The sequence below is a fragment of the Aquarana catesbeiana genome, linkage group LG05, assembly GCF_042186555.1.
Source record: "Aquarana catesbeiana isolate 2022-GZ linkage group LG05, ASM4218655v1, whole genome shotgun sequence".
Taxonomy (NCBI): Eukaryota; Metazoa; Chordata; class Amphibia; order Anura; family Ranidae; genus Aquarana; species Aquarana catesbeiana.
In genome coordinates, this window is record NC_133328.1 from 16,310,141 (window position 1) to 16,332,534 (window position 22,394).

Consider the following 22,394-nt stretch of genomic DNA (forward strand, 5'->3'; position numbering starts at 1 on the left):
TTAAAGCTGAACTTTTATTTAAATATCGATTTGCCCTATTACAGGGCCAAAAAAACCCCCAAAAAACCCCCAAAAACAACTTTATTTTAGTCTTACCGATTCCAATGCAATTTACTGAACAGTGGCGGCTGCTCATAAGGGGCGCCACCCTCCTAATCCGTGCGCCCAGCCCCTAATCTCCATGGATTTCAATGGGTTTTTTTTTGAAGCACATGATTAGAGCTTGAGGCTCTAATTGGCTTCAAAAAGGGTGGGCTAGGGGGCACAGAGCTGCCCCCCGAGCCCACCCACTTGTGTGACATTAGCGAATTAATGTCCGCTAATGTCTTCCTGCTTCTACTCCCAGTCAATCAGGAAGCCGATCCTCAGACCCAGATCCTCAGGTCTATGAGACTCGGCTGATCACAGATCGGAGTAAGGGGTCCATCCCGACCCCTTACCACGTGATCAGCTGTCGGCCAATGACAGCTGATCATGTGATGTAAACAGAGCCGGTAATCAGCTATTTTTTCTCTCCTCACGCTGATAGCCTGAGGAGAGAAAAAAAAAGCCGATCACCGGTGGCTGTGAGGGGGACATCAGTCCCGATCATGGAGAGCCTCTGCACAGGCTTCTATGCCACCTACCAGTGCCCACCAGCGCTACCTACAAGTGCCCACTAGCACCACCTACCAGTGCCCACCAGCGCCACCTACCAGTGCCCACAGTATCACCTATCAGTGCCCACAGTGTCACCTATCAGTGCCCACAGTGCCACCTATAAAATGGTCACCAATCAGTGCCTCATCACCATGGAGATCATGGAGAGCCTCTGCAGAGGCTTCTATGCCACCTACCAGTGCCCACCAGCGCTACCTACAAGTTCCCACTAGCACCACCTACCAGTGCCCACCAGCGCCACCTACCAGTGCCCACAGTATCACCTATCAGTGCCCACAGTGCCACCTATAAAATGTCACCAATCAGTGCCTCATCACCAGTGCTGCCTATCAATACCACCTACCAGTGCCCATCAGTGCCACCCATCAGTGCCACCCATCAGTGCCACCCATCAGTGCCACCCAACAGGGCCCATCAGTGCCCATCAGTGCCGTCTTATCAGTGCCTATCTGTGTCGCCTTATCTGTGATTATCAGTGTCGCCTTATCTGTGCAGCCCATCAATGCCCATCAGTGCCGCCTCATCAGCGAATATCAATGAAGGAGAAAAAAATGACCCGTTTGCAAAATTTTATAACAAACTATGAAACGTCTTGTTTTTTTTTTCAAAAATGTCTCTTTTTTTGTTTGTTTAGCAAAAAATAAAAACCCCAAAAAAACCCCAAAAAAAAACAAAAAAGTGGTGATTAAATACCACCAAAAGAAAGCACCATTTGTGTGAAAAAAAAATGATAAAAATTTCATCTGGGTACAGTGTGTTGTATGACTGCGCAATTGTCATTCAAAGTGTGACGGCGCTGAAAGCTAAAAATTGGTCTGGGCAGGAGGGGGGTTTAAGTGCCCAGTAAGCAAGAGGTTAATAATAATAATAAAAATAAAAATAATAATAAAGTGGCCACATTTCCCTGTGAAGGGAGGAAGTTGGTTGCCTCCTTTGGACCAAAACTGGTGGAGATTGTCATACAATCACTTTATGGCTGTGAGGCTTTTTCAGCCTATTTAATTTAGCAAGAAAATCGCAGTAATAGCTCATCGGAAGGGGGATTTTCCATAGCTGAGTGATGGGTGAACGCGTTTGTACAAGAAGTGTCACCAAACACCTCACACCCCATAATGACTGAACTGGTTTACCTGCGATTAGGCTGTCACATCACACCCTCGTAGTGCCGGGATTTCTCTGACACACTGCAGTCAGGAATGAATTCAGTAGGTCATTAAACTCTGCCACTCTCATTCATGGAGCCAGCACGGAGTGCCGGGGTCACCTCGCCAGCCTCCTGTCTGATCTGCGTCCTGGCCTTCTTCATCGCAGGAGGTGAGTGCCCCCCCTTCTTCTTCACCCCTTTGTAGAGCCCAGAAATTCCCACCTCTTAGGTCTAATATACACCGGTCCATGATGGAGACAGGAGAAGTCTCCCCAGAAAAGTGTAGATTTAAGGCCAACAAATTGCAGCTCAAATTTTGGTAAAATTATCAGCTTTGGTAGTATGGTGCGCTTTTAGAAGCATGGCTGTGTGAAGTGTAGGGACCTCTATACTATTTGGTGGTCTATCACTCAGTTGTTCATTATATGATGGATATAGGATGGTTATGTTACGTTGGATTAACTTTGTTGGCATGAGAGTTAGTCTACAGAGGAATGGATATACAGTATATGATCATGCTTGGGTATGCACATTGTAATTAGGTGGAATCTTATTTTTATGATGTAATCAATGTTTTAATGCTTCGCGTATAATAAAATGTAAGAAGATTATTTTATATATACAACGCTGTGCTGTTATGGAGTTTTTGGTAATTAGTAGGATGAAAAAAATCTTGGTTGACTGATACTAAATGCAGGATTTTTTGTTCTGTAGTGTTAATGAATTGCTCATACATTACTGGGTGGTTGGCAAATGATTCCTCAAAGGGGTCCCTTTAGTCCAGCAGACATCAGGTAGTCAATAACCATGAGAAAACCTCAGAAAGCTATCCTGCAAATGATTCAGAGTGGAGGGTGTGATTCACTCTGCTGGTGTATAATTAAATGAATATCATTATCTAGTTTACCGAGCAGCCCACTCTCTGTTCCACCACGAGAACTTCCCCTCTTTATTGTTTCCTGTAAAATGGTGTCCAAAGTCTCCTACATTGGTTGTGGGAAAATATGCTACAGTTTGTCTTAATTCTGCTTATCATTAATGCCAAGCAATTTATGTGCCCAGGAACTCCCCAAAGTCCCAGGTTCCATTCCAGAAGGTACAAACCACCTCAACATTCAATTGAGTACCTCTTCTACTGACACAACACCTACCCCCGAGAGAGAGAGCTCCTCTATACCAGGGACAGACAGCCTGTCCTCTAGGGACAGAACACCTTCCCACTAGGGAAAAAGTATCACTCTCTAGGGACAGAACACCTTCCTACTAGGGACAGAGACTCTCCACTAGGAAAAGGGTATCTTCCCACCACTAACAGATCACCTACACAACTAGAGATTAAGAGTGTCCCCCCCCCCCCCCCACTGGGGACAGAGGATCTCCTCTCTAGAAACAAAGAGCCTCCCCACAAGGGGCAGAGAGCCCCCCACTAGGGAAAAAAAGCTTCCTCACTAGGGCCACAGCATCTCCCCTCTAGAGACAAAGAGCCTCCCCACTAGGGACAGAGAGCCTCCCCACTAGAGACTGAGAGCCCCCCACTAGGGAAAAAGAGCTTCCTCACTAGGGGCAGAGCATCTCCCCTCTAGAGACAAAGAGCCTCCCCACTAGGGAGAGAAAGACTCCCCACTAGAGACCGAGAAGCCCCCCCCTCCACATACACACACTAGGGACAGAGAACCTTCCCACTAGAGACAGAGATCCTCCCTACTAGGGACTGAGAGAGCCCACCCACTAGGGGCAGAGAGCCCCCCACTAGGGAAAAAGAGCTTCCTCACTAGGGGCAGAGCATCTCCCCTCTAGAGACAAAGAGCCTCCCCACTAGGGAGAGAAAGAATCCCCACTAAAGACCGAAAGCCCCCCCCCCCCACATACACACACTAGGGACAGAGAACCTCCCCACTAGAGACAGAGATCCTCCCTACTAGGGACTGAGAGAGCCCCTCCTCTAGGGACAGAGAGCCCCCCACTAGGGAAAAAGAGCTTCCTCACTAGTGGCAGAGCATCTCCCCTCTAGAGACAAAGAGCCTCCCCACTAGGGAGAGAAAGAATCCCCACTAGAGACCGAAAGCCCCCCCCCCCATACACACACTAGGGACAGAGAACCTTCCCACTAGAGACAGAGATCCTCTCTTCTAGGGACTGAGAGAGCCCACCCACTAGGGACAGAGAGCCCCCCCACTAGGGAAAAAGAGCTTCCTCGCTAGGGGCAGAGCATCTCCCCTCTAGAGACGAAGAGCCTTCCCACTAGGGAGAGAAAGACTCCCCACTAGAGAGCGAAATCCCCCCCCCACACACACACACACATATACACACTAGGGACAGAGAACCTCCCCACTAGAGACAGAGATCCTCCCTACTAGGGACTGAGAGAGCCCTTCCAATAGGGACAGAGAACCTCCCCACTAGGAACAGAGAGCCTCCCCTCTAGAGACTACTGCCGCGTACACACGGGCCGACTTTTCGACCGGACTGGTCCGACAGACTTTCCAGCGGACTTTCAACGGACTTTTGATGGACTTCCGACTGACTTTTTAACGAACGGACTTGCCTACACATGATCACACCAAAATCTGACGGATTCGTACGTGATGATGTACACCGGACTAAAATAAGGAAGTTGATAGCCAGTAGCCAATAGCTGCCCTAGCGTGGGTTTTTGTCCGTCGGACTAGCATACAGACGAGCGGATTTCTGGATCCGGCGGAGTTACGACGTAAAGATTTGAAGCATGTTCCAAATATAAAGTCCGTCAGATTTGCGACTGGAAAAGTCAGCTGAAGGTCCGGTGAAGCCCACACACGATCAGATTGTCGGCCGGATTTGGTCCGTCGGCGTCCGTCGGACAAGTCCGGTAGAAAAGTCTGACCGTGTACGCGGCATAAGAGCCTCCCCTTTAGGGACAGAGAGCTTCCCCACTAGAGACAGAGAGCCTCCCCACTAGGGACAGAGAGCCTCCCCACTAGGGACAGAGAGCTTCCCCACTAGAGACAGAGAGCCTCCCCACTAGGGACAGAGAGCTTCCCCACTAGAGACAGAGAGCCTCCCCACTAGGGACAGAGAGCCTCCCCACTAGGGACAGAGAGCTTCCCCACTAGAGACAGAGAGCCTCCCCACTAGGGACAGAGAGCTTCCCCACTAGAGACAGAGAGCCTCCCCACTAGGGACAGAGAGCCTCCCCACTAGGGACAGAGAGCTTCCCCACTAGAGACAGAGAGCCTCCCCACTAGGGACAGAGAGCTTCCCCACTAGAGACAGAGAGCCTCCCCACTAGGGACAGAGAGCCCCCAACTAGGGACAGAGAACCTCACTACTAGGGAAAGAGAGCTTCCCCACTAGAGACTGAGAACCTCCCCACTAGGTACAGATAGCCTCCCCACTTGGGACAGATAGCCTCCCCAGTGAGTACCTTCCCATTAGAGACACCGACCTTCACTGACACAGTCATTTTTTTAAATGTTTTTTTACATTCTGCAGCTCTGACAGCCTCATGTTTCACATACCTGGTTGGGTTAAGTGGTGAGAAAAAAAGGCTCACAAATGGTGGTCTCACTTACCAGGGAAGGCATGGCAGGGAAGACACTCTTCGTAGGCAGCTTGTGGCCTTTATAATTGCTGTATAATATTTATTTGCCCATTCCTTTTAGACTGTAAGCTCCCACAAGCATTGGCCCTCCTATTCCTCTTACATTGAATTGTATTGTACCTATATTGTCTCCCTTTATTTTTGTAAATGGCTGGGCAAACTGTTTGGTGCTACATAATTCCTGTATAATAAAACAATATTAATAACAATTCTTCTATTTCTACTTATGTAAGTATGTTAGTTTTTATGGATGATAATGATCTGAGTTTTCCATTCTTCAGGTAATGCATTGAAATGCTTTGAATGTAAAGATTTTTCTGGAAATCCCTGCGTGGGGCAAGCTGTGCTCTGTCAGAATGGATCCAATGTGTGTATCTCCAGCCTGGTCCAGTACCAGATAGGTGAGTCCGGACCATCTTCTAATAAACTTCTGATGGAAGTCACAAGAAGGACTTGAAGCTCAACTCCAGGCTAAACTTAATTAAAACATTCCCCTAGAGATTTTAGAGAAAAAAGATGCAATTTTGACTGCAATACCCACATTCAATCTAAAGCTGTCCCCAACACTACCTCTTCTTTGCCACAAGATGTCCTCAGTCTTCCAGGATGAATGACGATCAGCTCAAAAGACTGAAGAAAACCAGGGTGTCATAGCCAGGGCTGGGGCAACCATAAGGGCAGCTTGGGCAGCCGTCTTAGGGTGCCAGCATGGGGGGGAGGGCCGTACAATCTGAGGGATTCTGATTTTTAACATGCTCCAGACATGTCCTTTTAACAAGCCGACTCTCGGCTTTCAATGGGGAAGTAATACGAGTAGCTGTGAAGCCAATAATCACTTCCACAAGCACCCCAATTTGCCCCCCCCCATGTGACCCCCCGCCATGTTCACCGGGCTCCGCTGTCCCACCTGCGGGCCCTGGGCAGTCATGACGGGTGTCACTAGGAAGGGCGGCAGAAGCTCAATGGCTCATAGGCAGGAAATGGCGTGTATGACCAATAGACCCTGGATGTCTCATAAAGAGATCCTGTCCCATATATACTATTATATAGGGGCTATTGTTCCCCTACGTCAGGGGTCTCCAAACTTTGTAAATAAAGGGCCAGTTCTTTGTCCTGTAGACTTTAAAGGGGCCGGACTATGGCCAGTGGGAGTAGATAATGTCGCAGTGTCAGTTGGAGTAAATAAAAGGTAAAACAGTGCCCCATTATTGGTGTCACTAGGGGGAAATATGCCCCATTGTTGGTGTCAGTGGAAGGAATATTGCCCCATCATTGGTGTCACTGGGATGAATTATGCCCCATTGTTGGTATCAATGGAAGCAACGGAGGCCAGTCCATACGGGGCACCAGACGCATGGATTTCTATGGGTTTTTTGCGGAAGCACATTAGAGCCTGAGGCTCTAATTGGCTTCAAAATGTTTGGGCTTGGGCGCTGCGCCCCGAGCCCACCCACTTGTGACCTTAGGGAATGTTGATTCGCTATTGTCTTCCTGCTTCTCCTCCCAGTCTTGGGACCCACTTCCTGTCCTGATTGGGCGGGAGAGAAGCGACCAAATTGGCCAGGAGGAGAAGCCGGGGAAGCCACCGAAGCCACCTGCGACCTGGATGGGGCGAGCAGGCGTGGGGGTGGGCGGTTTGTTTGCTGCCCCCCCATAAAATTAGAGCACCAGCAGCCACTGAGATGGGGGAATAGTGTCCCATCATTGGTGTCACTGAGAGGAATTAAGCCCCATCGTTTGTGTCAGGGGAAAGAATAGTGCTCCATCATTGGTGTCACTGGGATGAATTATGCTCCATTATTGGAGTCAGTGGAAGCAGCGGTGGCCAGTCTACAAGGGGCGCAGGGGCGCTGCCCCCCTAATCTCCGTGCGATAGCGCCTAACCTCCATGCGGGAGGGCCAGGCGCAGCGGCAGCCAGTCCATGAGGGGCACCGGGCGCATGGATTTCTATGGGGTTTTTTTTGTGAAGCACATTAGAGCCTGGGGCTCTAATTGTCTTCAAAAAGGTTGGGCTCGGGGCGCAGATCTCTGCGCCCTGAGCCCACCCACTTGTCACATTAGGGAATGTTGATTCGCTATTGTCTTGGGACCCGCTTCCTGTCCTGATTGGCCTGGGAGAGAAGCGACTGAATTGGCTGGAAGGAGAAGCTGGCGAACCCTGCTGTACCCCGTTTTGCAAACCCAGGGACCACAGATCCGTGCCCACTGCATTCAGAAGAACCCCGTCACTGCGGAGATACCGCCACGTATCTACCTCCAGCTCCCGGTGCCATACTACGAAACCGCCGTTTTGCGCTATGAACTTCCCAACCTCCTTGTTAACCTTTACTCTGGCCCTGTTCAACTTATCCACAGACCTGGCAAAACGCCAAGTAGTGTGACCTACAATGTCAGACCAAACCACCACAGTGTGAGGAAAGGCCATCTGCAGGCGGAGTACGTCAAACTTGACGTCTCGAATGAGGTGTCTGCTGGACCGAACCCCTAGATCATTGCCTCCAGCATGCAATACCAGGACATCAAGGGGCCTGTCCCACCTAGAAACTCTGTTCACCCCCGGGACCACCCTGCTCCATAACAATCCCGGGACCCCTATTCACCTGATGCTGGCCTCGGACCTGGGGAATCCCAGCTGACGGCCATTAGGCCTGATATCAGCCCTCTTGACCCCCCCCAATGAACAAAGGAATGTCCCAGAATCCACACGAGGCAAGCATGATCTGAAAAGAAATACAGAAAAACTTAACACATAACACAGAACATACCAAACACACAACAGCACACGTAATAGGAATAATATAAAAGACGCCCCAGAGAACCCGGGGATATTAAATCAAGTGAGGACGCACATAAAGTTTAAACCGGTCTGACTCCCACCTGCCATTACGTTTCACCACCGCATTATCCAATCCCCACCGGGCAGCCTCGGTGGCAGCCCCTATGCGGAAAGAATGAGAAGAGTAGCTGTGTGGCTCCAAGCCGGCAGCCGTGAGACAGCGAACCGTCACAAACTGAAATTTAGACAAGGCCGAGCCATCCGAATGATTAAGAAAGGAACGAGGAACCCCACATCGAAGCCGTAAATACTCCTCCACCGCTGCAACCGGGCAGATGGGCGAACCAGGAATACGTAGCAACCAGACATGAGCTCCCCTTCCCGCTTGATCCATCTTGGATCGGCGGATGAACAGTACTACAGCAAAGCCATCGCAGCGAACGCCTGCCACTGACAAGCCACCCTTTGCGGTCCTGGATGGACTGACCAACTCACCCACCCTGAGGGCTCCATAAAAAGCCAAAGCAAAGGATGCCCCGAATAACAAAACTTCAAAACCAGACGAACACACCATGGGTGTCTGCATGAACAAGGCCGTAGGATGTCAAAAGTAATAGCCGCCAAGCCCACCTTCGATAACCTCTCAGGGCCTGTTTTACCAAAAAATCCTTTTTGGAAACGGATCTTTACCAAGATTTGGAAAAATCTTGGTAAAGTCCGGGACGCCCAGCAATTTAAAAAGGAACGCCAAACCGGACAACTTCCGGTTCATAGCGGAAATGAACACGCCGGCAGAGAAACACAGACAAATTAAATAAATCACCAGATGTCTGACCTCCGAAATGGCCATTGCAACCCCTGCCCAGAGCTTTGAATCAAACCGGAGGCGATTCCAATGCAATCCACCACAGCCTAAGAGGACAAGGGGTTCCCTGTTGCTCCACGCCCAGTGCCAACTCTCGGAACCTGTCCAAATGAAAGCGAGAGAGCCACCGTATTCTTCACACCTGGAATATACACAGTGTACAGAAACACATTTTGCTGGAGACAACACAGCAGGGGGGAAGACCCTGACAGAGAGTTGATAACCTGAACCACCCCCCAGGTTGTCATAGTGGAGACAAACCTTTTTGTTCCAAAACGACTCCCCCCAGAGCGTTATGGCAACCACGACCGGAAAAAGTTCCAGAAGCACTAGACTCTTTAGGAATCTCACCTCCTGCCATTCGGTGGCCCAGTGCTCCGCGCTCCACCGACCCCATAAGAACCTACCATAGCCCATAGAGCCGGCCGCATCTGTGAAAAGCTCAAGATCATAGTTGCTGACTGGTCCTTCCATCCAGATCGACCGACCATTGAAAGTGCCCAAAAATTCGTGCCACACCAGCAGGTCGGCCCTGTGCTCCCAATTCAGTTGAACAAAATGCCTGGGCGAACTGACCCCAGCAGTGGTGGCCGAGAGCCACCAACAAAAAACCCTGCCCATCGGCATAATACGGCATGCAAAATTAAGCTTGCCTAGGAGAGACTATAGCTCCCAGAGCTGGATCTTGTGTTTGCCAAAGGCCAAACGAACCTCCTCCTTAAGAGCAAGCAACTTGTCGTCAGGTAAACGACTCTCGCTTGGTAATCAATCAGTATCCCCAGGAACTTGATTGTCGACGTAGGGCCCTTGGTTTTGTCCACCTCTAGAGGGATGCCAAAGCGCTCAGCGAGGTGCTGAACCGTAGCCAGCAAAATACCGCACAAATTTGAAGCGGGAGGGCCAGCACACAGAAAGTCATCTAAGTATGGATTACCGAATTGACCCCCACCACCTCCCGAACCGCCCATTCGAGAAATGAGCTAAATGTCTCAAACAAGGCACAAGAGATGGAACAGCCCATAGGCAGGCAGCGATCCACGTAAAACGCGCCCAACCATCTGCAGCCCAAAAGATGAAAACTGCTCGGGTGTACTGGCAGCAACCGAAAAGCAGCCTCGATGTCGGTTTTAGCTATAAGGGCACCCTGACCGTAGTGCCGAACCCAAAAAACGGCAGCATCAAACGAGGTTTAAGACAACGCACATGCCTCAGGGTCAATGGCATCATTAACTGACCCGCCTTTTGGAAAGGAAAGATGGTGGATCAGGCAAAATTTATTGGGCTCCTTCTTTGGAACTACTCCCAAAGGCGAAACCACCAAATTGTCCAAGAGGGGATGAGTAGAAGGGACGCACATGCGGCCCAGTAACACCTCCTTAGCAAGTTTTTCAGAAACCACTTCAGAGTGTAACAAAGCTGACCACAATGTCAGCCGCAGGAGGGATTTGAAAAAGGGAACAAGGGATCAAGAAGCCCTCTGCAAAACCCTCCTGCAACAACCGAGCTGCAGACCTCACTGGTGTCCTGCCTTTTTCCCGTAGTATCGCCGGGACATGACCTGCCAGCCTTGAAACAGCAAGACAGGGGGTGAGCCCCCCCCGCAGTGAGAGTATTCGTGTTTGTATCAGCAGCTGCTGCCAAATCTACATGAACCCCCGTTGTACTGGCAGCACTGGCCCCGCCGTTTTGCGGCCGGTTGTCCGGGGGTGGTCGGACCCCTGCTGGAAAAAATGAAGTGGAGGCCAGTAGCGAGGTCATAAGTTTCATCCATAAACTGATGTCCTTAAGATCCCGGCGTAATGATGCCTTTCATTGACGAAACTGTTCGTCATACCTAAGCCAAGCTAGTCCCACGTACACCATCTGGGCCACGCTAATGGCATCCAGATAACAAAAAAGAGGGGAACAATTCTCGGGGAATTTTTCCCTGATTATGAAGGCCTGGAGCCAATTGCTAAATGTCCGCGGAGACAGACGGTAACAACGCTTTTCCTCGTCCTCCTTCTTGGACTCTTCCGGGTTTAATCCGGTCCAAGTTAAACTTCTCAAGAAGACAACGTGAAAATCTCCACATAGTCCCCACGCCAAATTTTTTCCCGCACCTCAGATTTGAGGTGCGCACCCAAAGGACCTTCAAAACAGACATACACCTTGCATTTGGCCAAATCGTCTAAGCGAACTGAGTCCATATTCTTACTAGAGTCCTTCTGCGGATCCGCCGAGGTAGCGGCACACCCCCCGGAAGGCGCCGTATCCCCCGACGTCACTCCAGCCACCTGCCCCTAACCAGGCGCAGGTACAGAAACTGCCAGAACCTGGGTAACCACCCGACCTGCCCCGACTCCGGAACCCATTTTTTGGGGATTTTATGTGATAGACCAACACAAAGTGGCACATAATTGTGAAGTGGAAGGAAAATGATAAAATGGTTTTCAACATTTTTAAAAAAATAAATATGTGAAAAGTGTGGCCTACATTTGTAATCAGTCCCCTTTACTCTGATACCCCTAACTAAAATCTAGTGGAACCAATTGCCTTCAGAAGTCACATAATTAGTAAATAGAGTCCACCTTTGTGTAATTTAATTTCAGTATAAATACAGCTGTCCCGTGAAGCCCTTGGATGTTTGTTAGAGAATCTTAGTGAACAAACAGCATCATGAAGGCCAAGGAACACACCAGACAGGTCAGGGAAAAAGTTTTGGAGAAGTTTAAAGCAGGGTTAGGTTATGAAAAAATATCCCAAGTTCTGAACATCTCATGGAGCTCTGTTCAATCCATCATTCGAAAATGGAAAGAGTATGGCACAACTGCAAACCTACCAAGACATGGCCGTCCACCCAAGGAGAGCATTCATCAGAGAAGCAGCCAAGAGGTCCATGGTAACTCTGGAGGAGCTGCAGAGATCCACAGCTCAGGTGGGAGAATCTGTCCACAGGACAACTATTAGTCGTGCTCTCGAGAAATCTGGCCTTTATGGAAGAGTGGCAAGAAGAAAGGCATAAGAAGTCCCATCTGCAATTTGCGAGAAACCATGTGGGGGACACAGCAAACATGTGGAAGAAGGTGCTCTGGTCAGATGAGACCAAAATTGAACTTTTTGGCCTAAAAGCAAAATGCTGTGTGTGGCGGAAAACTAACACTGCACATCACCCTGAACACACCATCCCCACCGTGAAACATGGTGGTGGCAGCATCATGTTATGTTGTGGGGATGCTTTTCTTCATCAGGGACAGGGAAGCTGGTCAGAGTTGATGGGAAGATGGATGGTTAGATCCAAATACAGGGCAATCTTATACCGTGTACACACCAGCGGAATGTCTGACAGAAAAAGTCCGATGGAAGCTTTTCGTCGTCTGTTCCGATCGTGTGTAGGCCTCATCAGACTTTTATTTTTGAAAATTCTGACGGACCTAGAAATGAAACATGTTCTAAATATTTCCGATGGAACTAATTCCTATCGGGAAACCCGCTGGTCTGTATGCTGTTCGGACGGACCAAAAACGACACATGCTCTGAAGCAAGTACGAGACGGAAGCTATTGGCTACTGGCTATTGCACTTCCTTTTTCTAGTCCCGTCGTAAGTGTTTGAGCGGAATTCCATCAGAGTTCTGTCGGAGAAACCTTTGCAGTTTATTCCAACGGCAAAACCGGTCGTGTGCACAGGGCATGAGAGGAAAACCTGTTAGAGTCTGCAAAAGACTTGAGACTGGGGTGGAGGTTCAACTTCCAGCAGGACAACAATCCTAAAAATACAGCCAGAGCTACAATGGAATAGTTTAGATCAAAGCAGGGGCGGATCCAGGGGGGGCAATGGGGCAATTGCCCCCTCCGAGAAATTAGTGTGATGAACAGGCCAGTCAGGGCCCAGGGACGAGTGTGCGGGCGGGCCAGTCAGCGGGAGTTGGCAGGTGAGTGAGCTCCTAGCGTGGGGGGTGCCGTGGCCCCGGGCGCAACATTTAGGGGGAGCCAGTATGTGTCATTGGCTGCCTCCTCCTAATTTTATCTTCCTGTGTCCCCGGGCTCCGGCCGCCATGTTCAGTGTCCGGCGCCCTGTGATTGGGTGTATGGGGGTCACGTGAGGCGTAGAGATGGACTGTCCATGATTGCTCCTGAAGTCCCGCCTCCGCACATGACCCCCATACGCCCAATCACAGAGCGCTGCGCCGGACACTGAACATGGCAGTTACAGCGCGGGGGAGAGAAGCATTGTGAGCCGCCGCTGTCTTCTCCTCCTCCGGACTGATGCAGGCCAGCCAGACACGAAGGTGAGTGAGACTCCCTCGTGACAGTCCTGTTACTGGCCCGGGGGGGGGAGAAAGTCAGTTAGTGTAGTATGGCGGTCAGTTAGTGTAGTATGGTGGTCAGTTAGTGTAGTATGGCGGTCAGTTAGTGTAGTATGGGGGTCAGTTAGTGTAGTATGGCGGTCAGTTAGTGTAGTATGGCGGTCAGTTAGTGTAGTATGGGGGTCAGTTAGTGTAGTATGGCGGTCAGTTAGTGTAGTATGGGGGTCAGTTAGTGTAGTATGGGGGCCAGTTAGTGTAGTATGGAGGTCAGTTAGTGTAGTATGGTGGTCAGTTAGTGTAGTATGGGGGTCAGTTAGTGTAGTATGGCGGTCAGTTAGTGTAGTATGGGGGTCAGTTAGTGTAGTATGGTGGTCAGTTAGTGTAGTATAATGGTCCGTTAGTGTAGTATGGGGGTCAGTTAGTGTAGTATGGCGGTCAGTTAGTGTAGTATGGCGGTCAGTTAGTGTAGTATGGCGGTCAGTTAGTGTAGTATCTGTGGCAAGACTTGAAAATTGCTGTTCACAGACGCTCTCCATCCAATCTGACAGAGATTGAGATATTTTGCAAAGAAGAATGGGCAAACATATCCCTCTCTAGATGTGCAAAGCTGGTAGAGACATCCCCAAAAAGACTTGCAGCTGTAATTGCAGTGAAAGGCGGTTCTACAGAGTATTGACTCCGGGGGGCGCCATACAAATGTACCCCCCACACTTTTCACATATTTATTTGTAAAGAATGTTGAAAACCATTTATCATTTTCCTTCCACTTCACAATTATGAGCCACTTTGTGTTGGTCTATCACATAAAATCCCAATAAAATACATTTACGTTTTTGGTTGTAACATGACAAAGTGTGGGACATTTCAAGGAGTATGAATATTTTTTCAAGGCACTGTATAGCCTGGAGTTTCTTGGTGCTGAAGAGCTGAAGCAAGTATCCTGGAAGCAGATGCAGAATCTCAGATGCGCAGTTTAAACGGGCAAAGGTTGCCAACAACTGGGCAGCAGAAGTGCTAAGTTAGGAAGCAAGGTCAGGTCCAAAACTAGAGTCAGCAAAAACATGCACGCTTGCGCTCATGAGCACGTGCAGCGCGCTAATGATCACCTGCACGTACATGTGCACATGCTTGTATAGATGCGTGCAGGGTCCTAATTCTGTGCACAGTTCTATGGACCGTTCTGCGCACATACTCATTCCTTTGAGTACAGTTTTCCCGACACAGTTTTCCAGAACAATGGTTGGTCTAAGACCTTCAGCTTTATCCAAAGTCATTGTATGGTTTATGTATATGGGGCTACTTTATGATGAAAAAAATAATACATTTAATGTAATGCATTGCCACGTTTCATGTTTTTTGCATCTCATGGGAGATTAAACTTCTTTTTATACATGGGGTCAATTTTGAGATACAGGATCTTTGTGGTGAATTATGATGATGATAACGTATCATTTTGTAATTTTATTATTTTATCATATATCTAACCTGTGGTGGTGTATATCATTTTCTGTCAGTTTCTGAATAGACAGTGCATCCGGAAAGTATTCACAAGGCTTCACTTTTTTCCACATTTTGTTATGTTGCAGCCTTATTCCAAAATGGGTTCAATTAATTATTTTACAGACAATCCCCCATAATGACAACGTGAAAGAAGTTTGTTTGAAATCTTTGCAAATTTATTAAAGAAAAAAAAAATCCCAAGTAAATAAGTATCACGGCCTTTGCTCAATACTTTGGTGAAGCTCCTTTGGCACCGATTACAGCCTCAAGTCTTTTTGAGTATGATGCTACAAGGTTGGCACACCTATTTTTGGGCAGTTTCTCTTATTCTTCTTTGCAGGCCCTCTCAAGCTCCATCAGGTTGGATGGGGAGCATCGGTGCACAGCCATTTTCAGATCTCTCCAGAGATGTTCAATCGGGTTCAAGGCTGGGCTCTGGCTGGGCCACTCAAAGACATTCACAGAGTTGTCCGGTACCACTCCTGTGTTATCTTGGCTGTGTGCTTAGGGTTGTTGTCCTGTTGAAAGATGAACCATCACCCCAGTCTGAGGTCCAGAGCGCTTTGGAGCAGGTTTTCATCAAGGATGTCCCTGTACATTGCTGCATTCATCTTTCCTTCGATCCTGACGAGTCTCCCAGTTCCTGCCACTGAAAACCATCCCACAGCATTATGCTGCCACCACCATGCTTCACTGTAGGAATGGTATTGGCCAGGTGATGAGCTGTGCCTTGTTTCCTCCAGACATGACGCTTGCCATTCAGGCCAAAGAGTGCAATCTTTGTTTTATCAGACCAGAGAGTTTTGTTTCTCATGGCCTGAGAGTCCTTTAGGTTCCTTTTGGCAAACTCCAGGCGGGTTTTCATGTGCCTTTTACTGAGGAGTGGCTTCCTTCTGGCCACTCTACCATACAGGCCTGATTGGTGGAGTGCTGTAGAGATGGTTGTTCTTCTGGAAGGTTCTCTTCTCTCCACAGAGAAATGCTGGAGCTCTGTCAGAGTGACCTTCGGGTTCTTGGTCACCTCCCTGCCCTTCTCAGTTTGGTTGGGCTACCCTTTCTAGGAAGAGTCCTGGGGGTTCCAAAGTTCTTCCATTTACGGATGATGGAGGCCACAGTGCTCATTGGGACCTTCAATGCTGCAGAAATGTTTCTGTACCCTTCCCCAGATCTGTGCCTCCATACAATCCTGTCTCGGAGGTCTACAGACAATTCCTTGGACTTCATGGCTTGGTTTGTGCTCTGACATGCACTGTTACCTGTGGGACCTTATATAGACAGGTGCGTGTCTTTCCAAATCATGTCCAATCAACTGAATTTACCACAGGTGGACTCCAGTCAAGTTGTAGAAACATCTCAAGGATGATCAGTGGAAACAGGATGTACCTGAGCTCAATTTTGAGTGTCATGGCAAAGGCTGTGATACTTATGTACATGGGATTTTTTTAATTTTTAATTTTTATTAAATTTGCAAAAGATTTCAAACAAACTTCTTTCACGTCATTATGGAGTATTGTTTGTAGAATTTCTATTTTGGAATTAGGCTGTAACATAACACAATGTGCAAAAAGTGAAGCGCTGTGAATACTTGCCGGATGCACTGTATATGGGGCTTCTTTGTGATGCCAAGAATAATCAATTTAATGTAATGTATTGCCACATATCATTTTTTTGCATCTCATGGGAGATTAAACTTTTTTTTATACATGGGGTATAACAGGATCACAGACTTGCTCTACTCCAGGGAGGAGTGGAGTTAGGGTGGGGTGGGGGGTTAGAAAATGTGTCTGCCCTCAGGCTCGAACTGGCCCTTGCCAACCCTTCCTTGAGGAAACCCACACAAAGTGCACATACAAACTCCATGCAAGCAAAGCTCTGGTAGAAACCAGAACTCAGCTCTACAAGGCTACAGAGGGACCATGAGTAATGGAGCAACTCTACTCTGGAGCAAAATGCTGGAAATAAATATTGATTTATTTTTTTTTTTTACCTTCAACAGACCCCTCATTACCTGGAGCTCAGAATCTTGGCGGGGGTAAGTGAACAGTAAAATCAGTAAATTTTTACATGTCACATAGAATCTGTGTTGAATGCGGGCCACAGTCAGATGATGGATAATATACATAATATTACCAAAAGTATTGGGAAACCTGCCTTTACATGCACATGAACTTTAATGGCATCCCAGTCTTGGTCCGTAGGGTTCAATATTGAGTTGGCCCACCCTTTGCAGTTATAACAGCTTCAACTCTTCTGGGAAGGCCGTCCACAAGGATTAGGAGTGTGTCTATGGGAATGTTTGATCATTCTTCCAGAAGAGCATTTGTGAGGTCAGGCACTGATGTTGAACAAGAAGGCCTGGCTCACAGTCTCCGCTCTAATTCATCCCAAAGGTGTTCTATTGGGTTCAAGTCAGGCCTGTCAAGTTCCTCCACCCCAAACTGGCCCACCCATGTCTTTATGGACCTTGCTTTGTGCACTTGTGTGCAGTCATGTTGGGCCATCCCCAAACTGTTCCCACAAAGTTGAGAGCATGAAACTGTCCAAAATGTCTTGGTATGCTGACGCCTTAAGAGTTCCCTTCACTGGGACTAAGGGGCCAAGTCCAATCCCTGGAAAAACAACCCCTCACCATAATCCCCCCTTCACCAAATGATTTGAACCAGTGAACAAAGCAAGGTCCATTAAGACATGGATGGGTGAGTTTGGGGTGGAGGAACGTGACTGGCCTCAACCCAATAGAACACCTTTGGGATGAATTAGAGCAAAGACTGCGAGCCAGGCCTTCTCATCCAACCAATCAGTGCCTGACCTCACAAATGTGCTTCTGGAAGAATGGTCAAACATTCCCATAGACACACTCCTAAACCTCGTGGACAGCCTTCCCAGAAGAGTTGAAGCTGTTATAGCTGCAAAGGGTGGGCCAAATCAATATTGAACCCTACGGACTAAGACTGGGATGCCATTAAAGTTCATGTGTGTGTAAAGGCAGGCGTCCCAATACTTTTGGTAATATACAGTAGTGTATATCAAATGACAATATTCCTCCTTGTATGTCACAAATTAAATTTGATGTGCCTTCCAGAATGTGACAAAGAGCATCAATTGTTTATCTGTATACATGAAGCACATTTATACATTTCGGCCCGGAGTTGAGTTACGGTTGTACTTTTTGAACACATTAAGCTTATTTGCAAAAATAACTCTTCTTTATGTGTTTCTTTCCTGTGCAGTGTAACCCCATTGCCCGGATTATTTCCATCCTGTCTGCAGTGTGCACTGTAACTATAGATAAGGACTAAGGTCTAAGAAGGCATTTGCTACTTATACGTGTTTTATTCCATTTCTTTACTGCTAGAACCCATAAATGGTGATCTCTATGCTGCAATACACTCACGTAATCACTGGAGATTACAAACTGCTGCAAGTAGACTGTTCCCACATAAGATCAGCTACATTGTAGAGAGCATACCTCTCTGGACCGAGGATGAGAACAAAGATGGCATGAGGAATCTCTATAGGTATGCATTCTGGAGGATGAGCAGAGCCTCTGCAGAAGATCCCTTCTTCCAGAAGTTTGTTACCAAAGGGATAAAGTGAATGCAGTGCAGCAAATAAATCAACCTGACATTGATCGTCAGGTGGGCTGTAGACACTCTTCTCTCCTGGCCTGATGCATCTCCCACTTTGATTGGCCAGCAGCCCCATGCTTCTTCGGGTAAGTGTCCTAGTTGCTAGGAAGTAGTCAGTCCAGGCCACCCTGCCTCCTCTGCCCCTCATTGGTTTCACCGCCGTGGCACTCTATTTGAACGTCAAGAGTACAGAGCTCTGGGCTTGTGATAGCGTTTACTTCCTGGCTCCCTACCAGTCATAACTCATTTGTCCCTGCCAGAGGTGTAACTAGAACCTTCATGGCCCTGGTGCAAGAAACCATAGAGGGCCCCTGACCCCGGGGCCCTTTTCATCGGTCTCAGGGCCCTTTCCTCTGAGCCCGGGGCTTTTCCCTTTCGGGCCCAGCGCCCTTCACACTGATCCCGGGGGCCCTTTACTCCCATCGTGGGGTCCCAAAGCAACTCAAGTCAAACTCTGGTGTGATTTGAGTGCCATGGACTACAATGTTAAATCACAAAAGTCGCAAGGAAGTCCTAAGGAAATCACAAGCTTTTGCAAAGGAAGTTGCAAGGAAATCCCAATCAAGTTGCACAACTTTGTGGTCGCAGCAGTGTAAACCGAGCTGGCCCCCTTCCCGCCATCTTGGTCACCCATAGTGGTTAAATGCCAAGGCCTAGGGAAACCATTGCAACCCTGTTAGTTTCGCCAGTGATCCCTGCCTGTCAACCTGTCTTGGATTCCCTTGCTGCTGACCTCTGCCTTGAACTTGGCTTCTTCTATCAGATTGCCACCCGCCTTGACCTTGGACTGTTTACTGGATTACAAATGCCCGCTACCTGCCCTGAATCGTTCTCTGGATTATGCTACCAGCTACTGCCTTCCCAGACCACTACTAGCCTCTGGACTACTCTTCCACAGTGACCATAACTCTCGCTTGGCAAACCTAGGTTTCAGGTAACCTTTCCTGTTATCTTCACTCGGTCCCAGTGACGTCTGACCAGGAACTATAGCATTGTGTACTAAGACCTAGGGGTAACCAAGCACTGGTAGGCCTGCCAACTATAGTTCCTTCACAAACAGGTAGGTGCGCTAGTAGACCTCTTGTCTTCTGTAAAGTGAAGACTGCAGACAGGATGAAAGTAAGCACAGCAATGTTTCCACAGTTTGGGTATGATAATAGCTTTCAAAGTACACGCAAAGAAAGTCAGAAGGAAGGAAGACGTTATATTACAAAGGACTAATGTGTAAAGGTCCAATTATCATAAAATACTTGAAAAAATCATTTTAAGGTTTGCAGCATTTTGTTAGATTTTGCTGCATTTCTAAAGTTAAAAAAAATAATAATAATAATTTAGTAGATGTGTGTCAAGGTGAACAGTACACAGTGAATGTTCCTTTTTGTGTTCCCTTTATGTTTGTGGATTTGAGTTTGCCTCTTTCATTTTCAGTGCCCACCTCGGTATTTATGAGGGCCTGCGGGAGCTCAGATCAATGTTCCAACGTCATCACACTGAGGACCTCATATACCAGAATGGTGACCAGCAACCAATGCTGCGTGAGCGACAACTGCTCACCTCCAAGACCCCCAGGTGAGGTCTACCAACAACCAGTGTTAGTATAGAAAACTTGTTACCCGCACTTCCACAGCATTAGCAGTCTGTCAAAGCCAGTTGTAGGCACACTTCCACTCTAAGTTGCAGTTCTGGTACATCCCCCAGGATCATTTTTTTGATCTTCTGTGATTAAGTTAGTGCAGTGCAGCAGAAAAAATCATTATAGTGCCTGACATGTTGTCATTTCAAAAATTATTTTAAAAAAATGGCCCTTTAAGAGCTATGGGTGGAAGTGACGTTTTGACGTTGTTTCCGCTCTGCAATGGTGGGGTCCCCTCACTCATCTCCATGCCACTGACGTGAGAGGATCCTATCGCCTCCGCCACTGCCGACAGCTCCGGTAAGCGGCAGAGGGCACCAGAGGGGGGGCCCCCTCTCTTGCCGCCGATAAAAGTGATCTCGCGGCGAATCCACCGCAGAGACCACTGTTATCGGAAACCGGACCGCCGGCTGAAAAAGAGGATACTGGGGTTATGGCAGCTAGCTGCTGCCATCACAACGATATTCCTCTACAAAGTTAGGATGTATATCGGCGTGCGGCTGTCCGGAAGTGGTTAAAGGAGAGTCATCAGCAATGCGGGCCGGGTTAGAGAATGTGAATCATTCCAGTCATATAAAATCATGGAAAGAAAAATTCCAACATAGCGTAATCCTGTTTTCACACATTTATTTTAAACCAAACCCGACCCCCTTTACAGAACACGCACAAGCTGTTAAAATCAATAGAACCTGTAAGTGAAAAACACGTTTCGTCATATCCGACTTTAACCGCTTCAGCCCTGGAAGATTTTACCCCCTTCCTGACCAGAGCACTTTTTGCGATTCGGCACTGCGTCGCTTTAACTGACAATTGCGCGGTCGTGCGACGTTGTACCCAAACAAAATTGACGTCCTTTTTCTCCCACATATAGAGCTTTCTTTTAGTGGTATTTCATCATCTCTGCAGTTTTTATTTTTTGCGCTATAAACAAAAAAAGAGCGACAATTTTGAAAAAAACACAATATTTGTACAAAAATTATAAAATATTGTGTTTTTTCCAAATTGTCGCTTTTTTTTGTTTATAGCGCAAAAAATAAAAACCGCAGAGATGATCAAATACCACCAAAAGAAAGCTTTTCAGTTACATTTATTAAATATCCTCATTTTTTTTTAAAAAAAGCAAATTTTTTCTCAGTTTAGGCTGATATGTATTCTTCTACATATTTTTGGTAATAAAAATCACAATAAGCTTATATTGGTTGGCTTGCACAAAAGTTATAGCCTCTACAAAATAGGGGATAGATTTATAGCATTTTTATTAATATTTTTTTTTTTACTAGTAATGGCGGTGATCTGCGATTTTTATCGTGACTGTGACATTATGGCGGACACATCTGACAATTTTGACACATTTTTGGGACCATTGGCATTAATACAGCGATCAGTGCTGTAAAAATGCACTGATTACTGTAAAAATGTCACTGGCAGTGAAGGGGTTAACACTAGGGGGGCGATCAAGGGGTTAATTGTGTTCCCTAGTGTGTGTTCTAACTGAAGGGGGGAGGGGACTGACTAGGGGAGATGACAGATCGCTGTTCATACTTTGTATGAACAGGCGATCTGTCACTTCTCCCCTCAGAGAACCAGGATCTCTGTGTTTACACACAGAGATCCCGGTTCTCGCCGTGTTATGAGCGATCGCGAGAGCCCGGTGGTCATCGAGACTGCCGAGCACTCGCAACGGCTCCAGGGAGCGACGTAACATGATGGCGATTCGCCTGTCCGTGCGATTCTGCCGCAGTACAACTGCTGGTTGGCAAGTGGTTAACCAAGTTTAATGCCCTCAGTTGAAGTCGGATATGACGAAACGAGTCAGGGCGGGACCTCTACGGCGACCGGAAGTGACGTTTGCGTGTCACAGCCAGCTGGATATTATCAGGAAGAAACAGCCCGGCTGTGTAATCCACACTGACACTCTCCTGTACGGCGGAATGGTGACTACGTTTTTCAGTTACATACTCTATTGATTTTAACAGCTCGTACGTGTTCTGTATGGGGGTCGGGTTTGGTTTACAATAAATATGTGAAAACAGGATTACGCTACGGTGGAATTTTTCTTTCCATGATTTTATATGACTGGAGTGATTCACATTCTCTAACCCGGCCCGCATTGCTGATGACTCTTCTTTAAAGTGACATAAGGATTATCTTTAAGGCCTGTGATATACTAAGATCTGGTGAGTGTAACCCCTTAGGGGAGTGTGCCTCACGTGGTGAAGATCTGGGTGTTTGGTGCACACTTTGACAACTATTAGGATCACCTGCTATCTATAGAGTCTTATTCACTGAATGTCATCACATCATTACGTATATTGAGAA

At 47.7% G+C, this 22,394-nt stretch overlaps 1 protein-coding gene across 1 annotated transcript in view; it reads left to right on the forward strand.

Moving 5' to 3' along the window:
- The first annotated feature begins 1,150 nt into the window (after window positions 1-1,150).
- LOC141145772 (phospholipase A2 inhibitor gamma subunit B-like) overlaps window positions 1,151-22,394 on the forward strand; it is a 31,489-nt gene continuing 10,245 nt past the window's right edge. Inside the window, exons 1-4 of the mRNA XM_073632651.1 lie at window positions 1,151-1,974; window positions 5,666-5,785; window positions 16,810-16,845; window positions 19,871-20,011. Coding sequence (XP_073488752.1) covers window positions 1,896-1,974; window positions 5,666-5,785; window positions 16,810-16,845; window positions 19,871-20,011 — 376 coding nt within the window. The 5' untranslated portion in view covers window positions 1,151-1,895. The remainder of the gene's footprint in view (window positions 1,975-5,665; window positions 5,786-16,809; window positions 16,846-19,870; window positions 20,012-22,394) is intronic.